General features: G+C 22.1%; 3 protein-coding genes across 3 annotated transcripts in view; 1 reads left to right on the top strand and 2 right to left on the bottom strand. All coding sequences in view use genetic code 6, as the record gives it.

Annotated features, from left to right (window-relative positions):
- Window positions 1–1,887: 1,887 nt before the first annotated feature.
- TTHERM_01166270 (IPT/TIG domain protein) lies at window positions 1,888–6,311 on the bottom strand (the record flags this gene model as incomplete). Its single annotated transcript, XM_001026796.2, has 3 exons — window positions 1,888–5,852; window positions 5,943–6,185; window positions 6,248–6,311. The coding sequence occupies 3 exons, from the start codon at window positions 6,309–6,311 to the stop codon at window positions 1,888–1,890; spliced, it is 4,272 nt and encodes a 1,423-aa protein (XP_001026796.2).
- A 1,949-nt stretch (window positions 6,312–8,260) lies between these two features.
- Window positions 8,261–11,725, bottom strand: TTHERM_01166260 (IPT/TIG domain protein; the record flags this gene model as incomplete). Its single annotated transcript, XM_001026795.2, has 1 exon — window positions 8,261–11,725. The coding sequence occupies one exon, from the start codon at window positions 11,723–11,725 to the stop codon at window positions 8,261–8,263; it is 3,465 nt and encodes a 1,154-aa protein (XP_001026795.2).
- A 2,817-nt stretch (window positions 11,726–14,542) lies between these two features.
- TTHERM_01165250 (kinase domain protein) overlaps window positions 14,543–15,790 on the top strand; it is a gene marked incomplete at both ends in the record, with an annotated part of 8,980 nt that continues 7,732 nt past the window's right edge. The window contains 4 exons of the mRNA XM_001026793.3: window positions 14,543–14,758; window positions 14,816–14,865; window positions 15,302–15,391; window positions 15,639–15,728. Coding sequence (XP_001026793.3) covers window positions 14,543–14,758; window positions 14,816–14,865; window positions 15,302–15,391; window positions 15,639–15,728 — 446 coding nt within the window. The remainder of the gene's footprint in view (window positions 14,759–14,815; window positions 14,866–15,301; window positions 15,392–15,638; window positions 15,729–15,790) is intronic.

Raw genomic sequence — 15,790 nt, 5'->3', positions numbered from 1 at the left:
TAAATTCCACTAAAGAGGAGTTTTTTTAGATGAAAACCTCTCTTTTTTTAATAATTTATTGTTTCTATCAATTTTATTGCGCAAATTTGTTATAAAAGTAAATTCCTTTCTAAATATATTTTTCTTCTTTCTAATATCTTTCAAAACTGTTAATTTCTAATTTTAATTAAATTAAATTCCCACTAAAGAGGAATTTTTTTTTGATAAACACCTCTCTTTTTTTAATAATTTATTGTTTCTATCAATTTTATTACACAAATTTGTTAGACAAGTAAATTCCTTTCTAAATATATTTTTCTTCTTTCAAATATCTTTCAAAACTGTTAATTTCTAATTTTAATTAAATTAAATTCCCACTAAAGAGGAATTTTTTAGATAGAATCCTCTCATTTTTTAATAATTTATTGTTTCTATCAATATTATCAATTTTATTGTGAAAATTTGTTAAATAAATAAGTAAGTAAATTCCTTTCTAAATATATATATATATATATTTTTCTTTCAAATATCTTTTAAAACTGTTAATTACTAATTTTAATTAAATTAAATTCCTTTCAAGAGGACATTTTTTGTAATAAACCTATCTTATTTTAATAATTTATTGTTTCTATCAATATTATCAATTTTATTGCGCAAATTTGTTTGATAAATAAATTCCTTTCTCAATATATTTTTCTTCTTTCAAATACCTATCAAAACTCTTAATTACTAATTTTAATTAAATTAAATTACACTAAAGAGGAATTTTTTTAGTTAAAAACCTCTCTTTTCTAATAATTTACATAATTAAATTAAATTCCACTAAAAGGGGACATTTTTTGTTAAAGACCTATCTTTTTTTAATAATTTGTTGTTTCTATGAATATTATCAATTTTATTGCGAAAATTTGATAAATAAGTAAATTCCTTTCTAAATATATTTTTCTTCTTTCAAAACTTTTAATTACTAATTTTTTTAGTAAAAAACCTCTCTTTTTATAATAATTTACTTAATTAAATTAAATTCCACTAAAGAGGAAATTTTTTGTCAAAAACTTATCTTTTTTTAATAATTTATTGTTTCTATCAATTTTATCAATGTTATTGCGAAAATTTGTAAAATAAGTAAATTCCTTTCTAAATATATTTTTCTTCTTTCAAATATCATTCAAGACTATTAAATTGAATTAAATTCCACTAAAGAGGATATTTTTTGTTAAAAACTTATCTTTATTAATAATTTACTTATTAAATAACTCTCATTTGAATTTTTGATAAAAAATATTTATCAATTTCAAAAAAAGAATGAAAATCAATTACAGGATTTAATTAATTTTCAATTTCCTCACTAATATTTACCATATAACCTCTAAACCTCATACCGTGCTGATTCCAGTATTTTGTACTGAGGTATGGTTTTAATGAAAACCCTTAAAAATGTAAAAAAAATATTGAATATTGTATTTGAGCACATTATATAGTATATATTTAAATATTATATTCAATTATGAATTTTAATGTTTTATGATTTTACTTTTTCATAAATATTCTGGTTTATTTTTTTTTATTTTAAATTAAACATAATTTAGGTATTAAAATATGGTGCTATACAGCTCATCATACTTTAATACCTAGATTAGAAATATTAGATTATTCAGTCTACAAAAGCTAATTTAAATTTTCTATTTTAATGAAACTTTTATAAATTATCATAATTGCTACTTAATGATTTAAAAAAATAATATTTAAATAATAACATGATTTGATTTTTTATTTTTAATATTCAATATTTTTTTATTGGTAATTAGCATTAAAAAAGGTAATATAAATTTATTTTTAAAATGAATGAAAATTATTTTTTAAAAAACAACAAACATCAAACACATATTTATTTATAATACTTTTATATCATATTTTAGATTATATGCTAACAACTATTTTAAAGAAGTTGCCTTTTTCACTCTTAATACAAATTTAAATTCCATCAGGTTGGATAAAATAATCTCCATGAGAGCAATTAGCAACTTCTAGCTCTTTATTAGAGGCAGATGTTTATATAAACTGCCATTAATATTTATATATAGTTATGCTAGAAATATTCTTTGTGTCTACTGAGTATTTTGCTATAAAGCCTAAATTAGAATCTGCTAAATATCTTTGTTATAAATTAAATCTGCATGGTATAAATTCCTCTCCTGTTAATTTTTTAACAAATCTAAATGAAAAAGTTTATTACAATTATGTAACAAAAACTTGAGTTGTTTATGTTATGTTTGGGATAAATTATGTTTCGCTTGGTATGACTTTTAAATCTGCATTTTTAATATTTTTACAATAGTAATCAACATCGGGGTTTATAGACATGACACCAATAAGAGGTGAGCAGCTTTATAATTTTTATTCATTCATCTGGCAATTTAAATCAGGTCTAACAATATTTGAAGATAATATAGATTAGACCTTTCCAGTTAAACTTCCATCTTTATCTATCAAAGCTAATCCCTTTTGAAGATCTGAATTTGTGTCATTAAATAGCATAGTCTAATTAAATGTATCTGATTTGAAATTATAAAAGTCACAAATTGATATAAAGTTTTAATTAGCATTATTCTAATTATCGACATATTGATATTAGATAGGTGTGCTATTTTCATTGAATCCTATTAATTCAAAGTTGTAAAAATTAAACATTGAGTAATAATTAAGAGGGATATTATTGATGAATAAGGCAGGAGTATTTTTGTTTTGGTTTTTAACACTGTTTGCGGCAATCAAAATCTTTGTATTGTTTGATTGTTGTGGTTAGACAGAAAATACTTCATGTGAAACCTCTTAAGTAGGATCAAATTAATAAAGAACCAAGGCTTATCTAATGTCTAAAGCAACAAATGCTATTCCTTCTGATTAAATTGTATGAAGGTAAAAAAAGTTAGTAAAGTATTAAACTGACAAACAAACATTATCTTTCATTACGAGTTTATAGGGATATCTTACATTTAAGCAAGTTTAAGTAGTAGCAAAGATATTGTTTTACATTTCTTACACTTCATTTGTTAGATTCTTATCGTTAGTATTAAGAATTTAGACATTGCACTAGGAAAAATTGTTATTAAATTTACCACTTTTTGTGAGAGTTATTTTACACTAGTTATTCTCACTAATGAAAATATTTTTAATATTTTCTCTACCAAAAGCCAAGTGTTTAAAGTTTGATTATAAAACACTAGAAGTCATATTTCTATATGAGATATTGGTATCTTTATTTAATTTAATAAAGGATTAGATAACATTATTTGAATCATACATATTCGCCACTACTTTAGTATCGTACAAATCTTAGAATTACAGTTAAAAGCCTTCAATTTAAATGTTTCTATCAATTTAAATTATTGGAACTTAAACACTGAATAAATAAGAATCTCCATTTTTATAGTTGATGGTTTCTTATGTATTTTAATGTCTTGTTTATATGTTTGTTGAAAGGTATATTTTGTTATATTTCACCGATTCAACAATATATTCTTCGTTTCTTTCTTCTTAGGTTGTAGCCAATACCATGATTTTGTTTCCTTTTTTAAGCTAGACTTAGCTTTCTTAAACTTCTATCAAATTTTGTTATGTTTCAAGACTGTTCACTAAAGTGTATGAATAATTTTCAATGTTTTTTCCATAAGAGCTCAGCTTGACATCATTTTATTAGTTAATAAAAATTTTACAATTTGAATTAAATCTCTAATCGATAGTACCAAAGCTTATCTATCCCAACCCTTAAAACATTTTGAAAGTAACATTTAAGTCTCTATAACTTCTAAAGATGAGTTATTCATTAACATTCACATAAAAGAAATTTAATTCATCGCCTTAGAATTTACCAAGATCTACATTAAGAACATAGTTATATGGAACATTGATCTTATACCCATTTACAAAATACTTTTCTAGCTAAGTATTTTCCTTAAGATCAATTGAATAAGCAACATGACTTAACAGCAAAGCTTCAGAGTTACCAATCATTACCTAAGTTTTTTCCAAAGGATCAATTCTAGTTTTAGGTCCTGAAATGCAAACTATTTGAGTATTATTCACACTTTAAACTTCACAGCTTACACCTAAAAGCTTAACAGCTATATTATCAATTGCGTTTCCGTTTAACAAGAAATTATTTCCTGTAATAATTATTTATTCACTTCCATAAGACGATATAACACTAGGAGAGAATGTTTCTACATAAATTCTCTATCTTGTAGGAGTCACTGCATCTTCAAATGATATAAGCGTAGTGCTTTTAATTTATTTTCCAATATCTCTAAAGTTAAAATCATCAATATTAGTGTTGAGCTCTTTTAAAAACGAAGAAATAAATTAAGAGCTCTCAAATTCATCTCTATATTCCTTTATTAAGTTAGACTAAACATTAATTATTTCAATAGATATATCGCAAGTTTCCTTTTATGGGTTTAACCTCTGCATAATTGTTGGGAATACAAAGTTGTACACTGTTCCATTTTACTAGGAAGATAAAGAATAATAATAATCAAGATAATTATTATAGTATTGATATTTGTAGCCATTTTGACAAATAATTTTCATAGCATAACCATATTTTTTACTAATGAGATTAGAAGTAGAGGAAGTAATATTAAACTAGAAAATATCTCCAGCTTTAGGATTTTTATTTTAAGTTAACATTTAAATTGTAGGTGTTAAATTAATATCTTATTAATTGCCATTATATGTGTATATAAAACTTCCTTAGTTTGTGCACACATAAAAATCAACATCATTTTAAATAAAGCTAAATTTCTTGTATTTGAATGTGTTTGTGTCTTCTTAAGTTAATTCATCAGTAAACTGAACAGATTTAATTCTGATTAACAAATTTTTTACAATTAAATTTGGGTTTTAATTTTATTGAATCAACTTCATCTAGAAATACTTGCTATCAGCAGGATGAGTATTTATTAAGAAATTCAACGAAACTTAGGCATTATTTTGAATTAATTTAATTGGGGACTAGAGGATATTTTAGCCATCAACATTTATCATTTGAATCTATGAAACTGTTGGCATTTATGTGATTTGCATATAATTCTATGTGACAATATCTGCTACATAATATTTATCATCACTAGTAACTATTTACACGATTGATTGATCAGTGAGACCTTGAATTTGAGCAGTCAAATAAGTTGACCAACCCTAAATCTGTAATGTGTTATCTGGATTCAAGCAATAAATTTGTGTTAAACTATACAAAATTTATAATTATTCAGGTTTTGTTGAGCCATTTTGATCAACAAAAACAATCAAATAATTTGCTTGGTTGGTAATTATTTATGGAACTACAAATGATAAACCTGTTTCTGTTCTTTAAAATGAGATTTTATCATTTCCAATGAACAATTAAGTTTAAAGGTTTTCTGCGAATAGATTTGTACCCTCAATATTAACAGTAGAGCCTCTGTATATTTATCCACTACTACTTAGAATTCTATTAATAATTGGTTATTATTTGACAGAAATGAATGTAAATTCTGTGTTTAAGGGTGTATCAGAAGAGATTACAACAGATTTTCTTTTTAAAACTAGATTTCTCTTTTAATTCATTAATTTCCAAGCTGGTTATGTAACACATTCAATTTAGCTATCGTTGTAAGTAATAATTGCACAAGGGACTTCTCCAATAAGAACTTCAGTATCTGAATCTAAGTTACCAAAACGAGAACCTTGAATAGTCAGTAGTACTCCTCCTTAGTAATTTCCTTACATAGGATAAATAGAGTCTATTTTAGCGTTGATATCAATCTTGTTTATTGTCTCAATATATGATTCATCAGTAAAAGTGATTCTACCTCTGAATCTTCCTTAACTCCCTAAATAATAAATAAAAATAAAATTATTTTATAATTGAAATTTTAGTTTATTAATTGATTTATAATATTAAAAAATACAAATATTTTTACCTCTTTCAAGCTTTACTAAAACAGAATTTGAATATCTTTTTACAATTTCAAGTTGAATTGTAGACAAAGAATTAAACAATTCAATTTTTGTGATGTCTTGAGGTTAAGCAATTCCATTAAAAGTTATATGAGTTGGTGCAAATGAAGAAACTTCACTTGGCTTAATAGACACAGAAGACTAGAGTAATCTAATATCACTCCTCTGAGATTCGTGATTATTTGAAGCATTCTTTAAAAATTGAGCTATTGATAAAATTTTATGATTTAATAAATTTGAAATAAAATGAAAGTAGTAAAATAAATACCCTAAACTGAAAGTAATAGGAGAAGTCCTATTACTAGTCTTTTAGTATATTTATGATTTCTCATTTTTTTTATTGTTATTTTATATCTTTAATTTTATTATTTATTACCAATCAGACAGAAACATCCCTCGAATTTAAATGAATTATACCTAACATTTTCATTTATGATACAAAGTATCCAAATGAGTTACATTTAATAAATTATAATTGTAACTGATGTTATCTGATAATTAATTAATCTATTTCTATTGATAAGAAAAAGATTGAATAAAATCAATAATTTATTATCTTTTTATTGATTTCTTTTTTACAAGAAACTTTAATTTAATCAAAAATCCTTAATTAATATCTTATTTAGAAGAAGATTAAAAACCATAATTCCTCCCTTTTTTATTGATTTGATATGAAAGTAAAATTTCTTTTTAAATTAGATATTAAAAAATATCAATTTAAAAATTTACTTTTACTAAATTAGTAAAATTTAAAAAAATATACAGTATAGTATGGTGATATATATCGATTATATTTCATTTAATAATAAAATGAATATTATTAAGTATTTTATTTATTAATTTAAACATAAAAATCAATTTTATTAAACAAAAAAGTGTAAGTATTCCTTATTAAAATTGATAAAAAATCGTTTCTTATAAAAGGAGAAGAAGATCGAATTAAATAATTTAATTTATCAATTAATTTAGAATAAATCAATATCAAACTCTATTTATTAGATAGATGAAGAATAAATAGTAAAGTTCAGTGATTAAATTAGTTATCATAAATCAATTTTAGAGTTATAAGGGAAAAATTGAACTAATAGCACTCAATTCAATCATTTAAATCAATCATATCACAGAGAGAATATTTCATGTTAAATACAATCTTAATTATTTAAAACTATATAAAACTTTCACAATAAATGAAAAAATAAATATTTTTTACTTTATTTAATAATTTGTTTTTAGCTATATAAAGTTGAGAGTATTATAAAATTGAGAATTTATTTATTTTATTATAGAATCTAAAGTTGATATTCAAATATTATTGTAATTAGAGAGAGATCATATTAAATAAATCGAACTGCGATTTGCTTTTATAAGAAAAAACTAAATAGTCTTAATAAAAATGAATACTTAGTTAAAACAATTAATGATAATGATGAGTTAATTAACTTTTATATATGGAACCAATTTATTTAAAATCATATTTTAATTGTATATTTTAATCACATATTGTATTTCAAGAAGTTTATCAAGTTTATTCAGAATAGATTTTCCTTAGATCATTCAAATATTCAAATAGATTAATTTATTAAGTATTTTCTATTTTCTTGATTAAATTGAGAGTGGATTATATTTAACTATTTTATTTAGCTATTTCTGAATATTTTCTGATTAGATAAATCTAGATACACACACAATTCAAAAATTTCAACAAAATTCGAAAACTCCGATTTAAATTATTCATGCTAAAAGCTAAAATATAAAAATAGATAAACAGAAATAAAGAAATTAAAATAAAAATGCTAAAATATAAAAGAATCTTTTATCTGAGTTTATCTAATAAAGTATGGATTAATTTAATAGTCAAAGTTTTATTTTATCTAATTTCATATCTAATGTTCTGCTTTTTAATTAAAAGCATCTATGAACAAATTATTTGATCTTTTAGAACAGTCTTAACAAAATAAAATAAATACTATCAACATTTTTAGCTTATTTATATAAAAATTTCATGTATTTTATTTAATAAGTTAGTTTTTAGCATTTCTTAATCATTTTTAATAGTTTCTGATTTTAAATTGGTAGGGTGTTGTTTACTTATGAATGTAAATGTCTATTGATTTTAAATAAATTAGAACTGTTTTTTTTAAGGGTTTTTAAGAAGAATTTTGCTTTTTACAAAAATTAATTAAACATAAGTGTCTATATAACCCAAATAAATTTTAATATTTAATAGGATGAATTAATTAATTTATTATCGATTTATATTTAATATATAGCAAGATACCATTCAAAAATTCCGTTTTTTGGATATTAATTATTATGAAATAGATCTATTCAGAGAAAAAGAAAAGAGGGGTAACAATATTTCGAAATCCCTAATATACTGCCATTAATATTTATATATAGTTATGCTAGAGATATTCTTTGTGTCTACTGAGTATTTTGCTATAAAGCCTAAATTAGAATCTGCTAAATATCTTTGTTCTAAATTAAATCTGCATGGTATAAATTCCTCTCCTGTTAATTTTTTAACAAATCTAAATGAAAAAGTTTATTACAATTATGTAACAAAAACTTGAGTTGTTTATGTTATGTTTGGGATAAATTATGTTTCGCTTGGTATGACTTTTAAATCTGCATTTTAAATATTTTTGCAATAGTAATCAACGTCAGGGTTTACATACATGACACCGATAAGAGGAGAGCAGCTTTATAATTTTTATTCATTGATCTGGCAATTTAAATCAGGTCTAACAATATTTGAAGATAATATAGATTAGACCTTTCCAGTTAAACTTCCATCTTTGTCTATCAAAGCTAATCCTTTTTGAAGATCTGAATTTGTGTCATTAAATAGCACAGTCTTCTTCAAAAAATCTGACTTGAAATTATAAAATTCACAAATTGATATAAAATTTTAATTAGCATTATTCTAATTATCGACATATTGATATTAGATTGGTGTGTTATTTTCATTGAATCCTATTAATTCAAAGTTGTAAAAATTAAACATTGAGTAATAATTAAGAGGGATATTATTGATGAATAAGGCAGGAGTATTTTTGTTTTGGTTTTTAACACTGTTTGCAGCAATCAAAATCTTTGTATTGTTTGATTGTTGTGGTTAGACAGAAAATACTTCATGTGAAACCTCTTAAGTAGGATCAAATTAATAAAGAACCAAGGCTTATCTAATGTCTAAAGCAACAAATGCTATTCCTTCTGATTAAATTGTATGAAGGTAAAAAAAGTTAGTAAAGTATTAAACTGACAAACAAACATTATCTTTCATTACGAGCTTATAGGGATATCTTACATTTAAGCAAGTTTAAGTAGTAGCAAAGATATTGTTTTACACTTCTTAAATTTCATTTACTTGAGTCCTATCGTCAATATTAAGAATTTAGACATTGCACTAGGAAAAATTGTTATTAAATTTACCACTTCTTGTGAGAGTTATTTTACACTAGTTATTCTCACTAATGAAAAAGTTGTTAATGTATTCTCTGTCATATGCTAAATGAGTAAAGTTTGATTATAAAACACTAGAAGTCATATTTGTAAATGTGATATAGGTTTCTTAATTTAATTTAATAAAGGATTTGAAAACTTTATTTGAACTAAATTAATTCACCACTACTTTAGTATCGTACAAATCTTAGAATTAGAGTTAAAAGCCTTCAATTTAAATGTTTCTATCTATTTAAATTATTGGAACTTAAACACTGAATAAATAAGAATCTCCATTTTGCTAGTTGATGGTTTCTTATGTATTTTAATGTCTTGTTTATATGTTTGTTGAAAGGTATATTTTGTTATATTTCACCGATTCAACAATATATTCTTCGTTTCTTTCTTCTTAGGTTGTAGCCAATACCATGATTTTGTTTCCTTTTTTAAGTTGGACTTAGCTTTCTTAAACTTCAATCAAATTTTGTTATGTTTCAAGACTGTTCACTAAAGTGTATGAATAATTTTCAATGTTTTTTCCATAAGAGCTCAGCTTGACATCATTTTATTAATTAATAAAAATTTTACAATTTGAATTAAATCTCTAATCGATAGTACCAAAGCTTACTTATCCCAATCCTTAAAACATTTTGAAAGTAACATTTAAGTCTCTATAACTTCTAAAGATAAGTTATTCATCAACATTCACATTAAAGAAATTTAATTCATCGCCTTAGAATTTACCAAGATCTACATTAAGAACATAGTTATATGGAACATTGATCTTACACCCATTTACAAAATAATTTTCTAGCTAAGTATTTTCCTTAAGATCAATTGAATAAGCAACATGACTTAACAGCAAAGCTTCAGAGTTACCAATCAATACCTAAGTTTTTTCCAAAGGATCAATTCTAGTTTTAGGTCCTGAAATGCAAACTATTTGAGTATTATTCACACTTTAAACTTCACAACTTACACCTAAAAGCTTAACAGTTATATTATCAATAGCACTTCCGTTTAACAAGAAATTATTACCTGTAATAATTATTTATTCACTTCCATAAGACGATATAACACTAGGAGAGAATGTTTCTACATAAATTCTCTATCTTTCAGGAATCACTGCATCTTTAAATGATATTAGCGTATTACTTTTAATATTTTCTCCAATATCTTTAAAGTAAAGATTCTCACTAATGTTTGGCTCTTTTAAAAATACAGAACTAAAATAAGAGCTCTCCATTTAATCTCTATATTCCTTTATTAAGTTAGATTAAATATTAGTTATGTCAATAGAAATATCGCATGTTTCCTTCTATGGGTTTAACCTCTGCATAATTGTTGGGAATATAAAGCTGTACACTGTTCCATTTTGCTAGGAAGATAAAGAAAAATATTAATCAACATTAGGACGACCAGTGAATGCTTATTTGTAGCCGTTTTGACATGTAACTTTCATAGCATAACCTTATTTTTTACTAATGAGATTAGAAGTAGAAGAAGTAATATTAAACTATAAAATGTCACCAGCTTTAGGATTTTTATTCTAAGTTAACATTTAAATTGTAGGAGTTAACATCATATCTTATTAATTACCGAATGATAATATAAAACTTCCTTAGTTTGTGCACACATAAAAATCAACATCATTTTAAATAATGCTAAATTTCTTGTATTTGAATGTGTTAGTATCTTCTTAAGTTAATTCATCAGTAAACTGAATGGATTTAATTCTGATAAACAAATTTTTTACAATTAAATTAGGATTTTAATTTTATTGAATCAACTTCATTTAGAAATACTGTCTGTCAGCAGGATGAGTATTTATTAAGAAACTTAACGAAACTTATACATTATTTTGAATTAATTTAATTGGGGTCTTGAGGATATTTTAGCCATCAACATTTATCATCTGAATCTATGAAGGTAATCTTATTTATGATGTTGTGAAATGCATGTAATTCTATGTTACAACATCTGCTACATATTATTAATTATCACTAGTAACTATTTACACGATTGATTGATCAGTGAGACCTTGAATTTGAGCAGTCAAATAAGTTGACCAACCCTAAATCTGTAATGTATTATCTGGATTCAAGCAATAAATTTGTGTTAAACTATACAGAATTTATAATTATTCAGGTTTTGTTGAGCCATTTTGATCAACAAAAACAATCAAATCATTGATTGTTTATTTTTTCTCACAAACATAGAAATATAAATTTTCTATTTACTAATATATATTTTCATTTTATTTTATTTAATATTTTCCTTTTTTTATTTATAATTTGCCCATTATAGTCTTTTTCAATCATCTCTAGAAGTTTTCTTTCTTAATCATTTTCTATTTCTATTTCTTCTTCTTTGAATTTTATTACTTTAAATTCCTCTGCTGTTTCTTCCGATTCTGGCAGTTATAATCTGTTTCCGTCTAAATCTACTATATAGAAATTCTATAATTAATTAAAGTTATTGATTACAAATCTTTTTGTGGTCATAATTGCCCATTCTTCTTTATCTAGTTGTCTTGGGGTAATTAGTATAATCTTCAGTTTTGTAATTGAAGTTAGTATGATTTTGCTATAGCTATCTGGATATTTATATAATGATTTGATTTCTCTTGTTATTAGTTCCCATTCTTAGAAGTTTGATAAATTTTCCAGAATTTTCAAGCTAAAAAATTTGGAAAATAAGCGAATGTCATTATTAAATGAAAAATACCTTTTATGTTTAATAATAAAATTTTAAATAGTATAAATAGCCACAACAAAATTAAAAATATTAATTTAAAAATTTAATTGAACTAATCTTGATCTATAGCCGCTACTTTACTAAATTAGTAAAATTTAAAAAAATATACAGTACATTATGGTGATATACTATTTCATCTAATAATAAAATGAATATTATTAAGGGTTTTATTTATTAGTTTAAACATACAAATTTCAATTTCATTAAGCAAAAAAGTGTAAGTATTCCTTTTCAAAATTAATAAAAAATCGTTTCTTATAAAAGAGAAGAAGATCGAATTAAGTAATTAAATTTTTTAATTAATTTAGCATAAATCAATCTCAAACTCTATATATTAGATAGATAAAGATTAAATAGTAAAGTTCAGTGATTAAATTAATCATCATAAATCAATCGATTTCAGAGTTAGAAGGGGAAAATTGAACTAATAACACTCAATTAAATCATCTAAATCAATCATAACACAAGAAGATATCATATTAAATAATATCTTAATTATTTAAAACCATATTTTTATATACAAAACACTAATAAAAAAATAATATTATAAACATTTACAATAAAAAATTATCTTTTACTTTATTTAAAAATTTATTTTTAACAATATAAAATTGAGAGTTGATAGATTTTATTATAAAATTGATAATCAATTTCTTTTATTGTAGAATCGAAAATTGATATTCAAATATTATTTGAATTAGAGAGAGATCATATTAAATAAATCATACAGTGATTTGTTTGAAAAAGAAAAAAACTAAATAGTCTAAATAAAAATGAATAATTAGTTATAATAATTAATTATAATGATAAGTTAATTAACTTTTATATATGAAATCGATTTATTTAAAATCATATTTTAATTGTATATTTATAATTGCATATTGTATTTCATGAAGTTTGCCAAGTTTATTCAGAATAGATTTTCCTTAGATCATTCAAATAGATTAATTTATTAAGTATTGTCTATTTTCTTGATTAAATTGAGAGTGGATTATATTTAACTATTTTTATTTAGATATTTCTGATTATTTTCTGATTAGCTAAATCTAGATACACACACAATATAAATTTTTCAACAAAATTCGAAAACTCTAATTTAAATTATTCATGTTAAAAGCTCAAATATAAAAATAGATAAACAGAAATAAAAAAATCAAAATAAAAATGCTAAAATATAAAAGAATGTTTTATCTGAGTTTATTTAATAAGTCATAAAATAATTTAATAGTCAAAATTTTATTTTATCTAATGTTCTGCTTTTTAATTAAAAGCATCTATGAACAAATTATTTGATCTTTTAGAACAGTCTTAACAAAATAAAATAAATACTATCAACATTTTTAGCTTATTTATAAAAAAATTTCTTGTATTTTATTTAATAAGTAAATTTTTAGCATTTCTTAATCATTTTTAATAGTTTCTGATTTTAAATTGGTGAGGTATTATTTACTTATTCATGCAAATGTCTTTTAATTTTAAGTAAATAAGAACTGTTTTTTTTGAAGGGTTATTAAGACGAATTGGGTAGTTTTCATAAATTAAACATAAGTGTCTATATAACCCAAATAAATTTTAATATCTAACAGGATGAATTAATTAATTTATTATAGATTTATATTTAATATATAAATTATAAAAAGATAAAATAATTTTTTTAATTTAATTCTTAAAAAATTAAAAAGGTATTAATTATGATTTTTAATTAAAAATCACAAGAAAAATTTATATTTATTTAAATAATTTATAAAATAGATATTAATAACTTTAAGTAAATCATTGTCGAACCCATTACTTTTTTTGTAAGTTCAGTATTAAAAAATAAAGTATAAATGAAGTTAAAAATTTTCTGCAAAATTCTTTGTATTAAATAACTTAAAGATTATTGATTTATTATTGAATCTATAAGATCAGATTTATATTGTTCAACAATATGTCTGATATAAAGATAAGTCTTAAGCTAATATTTTTTCAATATGAAGTCTTAATAAAAAAATATTTCTTCTGTTGATCATTCCTCAATTTGAATGATAAAAATGGTAAAAAAAATTAATATTAAAATACATCTCTTAAGTCTATTTTATAATATTACAAGCTCATATTAAATATCAAACTATAACTTACTACCTAATTTATAAAGCTAAAATTAAGGTTTCTCTCTAAAATAACTAGGTAGATTATTCTAAATAAATCACGTTTGTACATGAAACAAAATATTATTAACGAATTTCTTAATAATCCTTTTATAATAAAATTAATATAATGAAGAAGAACTTAAAGAGATTTTAAAAAATTTTTTAAATAAAAACTAATATAATAAATATATTATATATGTTAAAATTATAATTAGTTTACAAAGCAGTTTATGTTCTTTGTTAGATATATATAGCAAGTTCAATAAATTTTTGAATGGCATTTGGCTACACATACATACATACATACATACATACATACATACATACATACATAAAAAAATTATAATAATAAAAATATATTTAATTTTCATAAATTAAATTGCTTTTCAATATTTTTGAAAAAAAAAATGATATAAGAGAAAAAATCATTTAACAGTTTAGAAGAAGTAAATTTGAATTTATTTATTAATATTGTTTAAATTTATTGTTATTAATAAAAAAAGTTTTTAAAGTCTTCATTTTAATCGCATTAGGCTCTAGATATGAATTTAAAGTACATTCAATTTGATAATAATATTATTATTAAAATTTAATTTTCAAGTTATTTACAATATTATTTTTCTAATAGAAATTCTCATCTATCTATCTATCTACCTATCTTTATTTATTCATTAATTGACTTTTGTTTAAAGAAATATTTTAAAAATTATTTTAAGTTAATTTTCTTACAATTTTTATTATTTTATATTTTATATTTTTTCTTCATTTTTATTAAAAATTAACTATGTATTATTTCTTCAATATATAAAAATTACAAACTGATTGGATTTATTTTGAATTATTTCTGCTTTTGATTATTTCTTTCTTTCTTTCTCTCTTTATTAATTTAACTCATTTTATAATTTTAAAATTTTGCTTTCATTATGAATTAAATAATTAATTTATTATTATTATTATTTCATCTATATTTTTTCATCTTATTTAAAAAGTTTGAAATCATTTGGTGATGAAGGTTCATCAAGTTTAAGTTCTGGTTTAGGATAATGCACTAACCTCTCATATTTGACTCTTATTGTTGGGTAAAAACAGCTAATTTGTTTTGGATTGAGATAATTAATTTATTTAAAACAAAATATCAAACTAACTCTTTTAATTAATTAATTTATTTATTAGCTTTTTATTTCATTTATTTTTCTTTTTACTCTGATTGCGTTTTTTATTTTTTCTTTCTTTCTTGGTTAATTTAACTAAATTTTTCACTTTCTTTCATTATTTTATTATTTAAATTAACTAATAATATATTTTTCTTTTTCAAAATTTAAAAAGTTTCAATTAAATAAGTGCAATTGGTGCATCAAGCTTAGTTTCTGCTTTAGGCAAGTGCACTAATCTTTCAAATTTGACTCTTTATTTATAGTAGTTTGTTTGCTTTGAATAGATTGTGATATTGTTAATATTAAATGAATTTAAATAATAAA

The sequence above is a fragment of the Tetrahymena thermophila genome, assembly GCF_000189635.1.
Source record: "Tetrahymena thermophila SB210 genomic scaffold scf_8253978, whole genome shotgun sequence".
Taxonomy (NCBI): Eukaryota; Ciliophora; class Oligohymenophorea; order Hymenostomatida; family Tetrahymenidae; genus Tetrahymena; species Tetrahymena thermophila.
The sequence above is the reverse complement of the archived record's forward strand: the minus strand, read 5'-3'. Positions and strand labels throughout refer to the sequence as shown.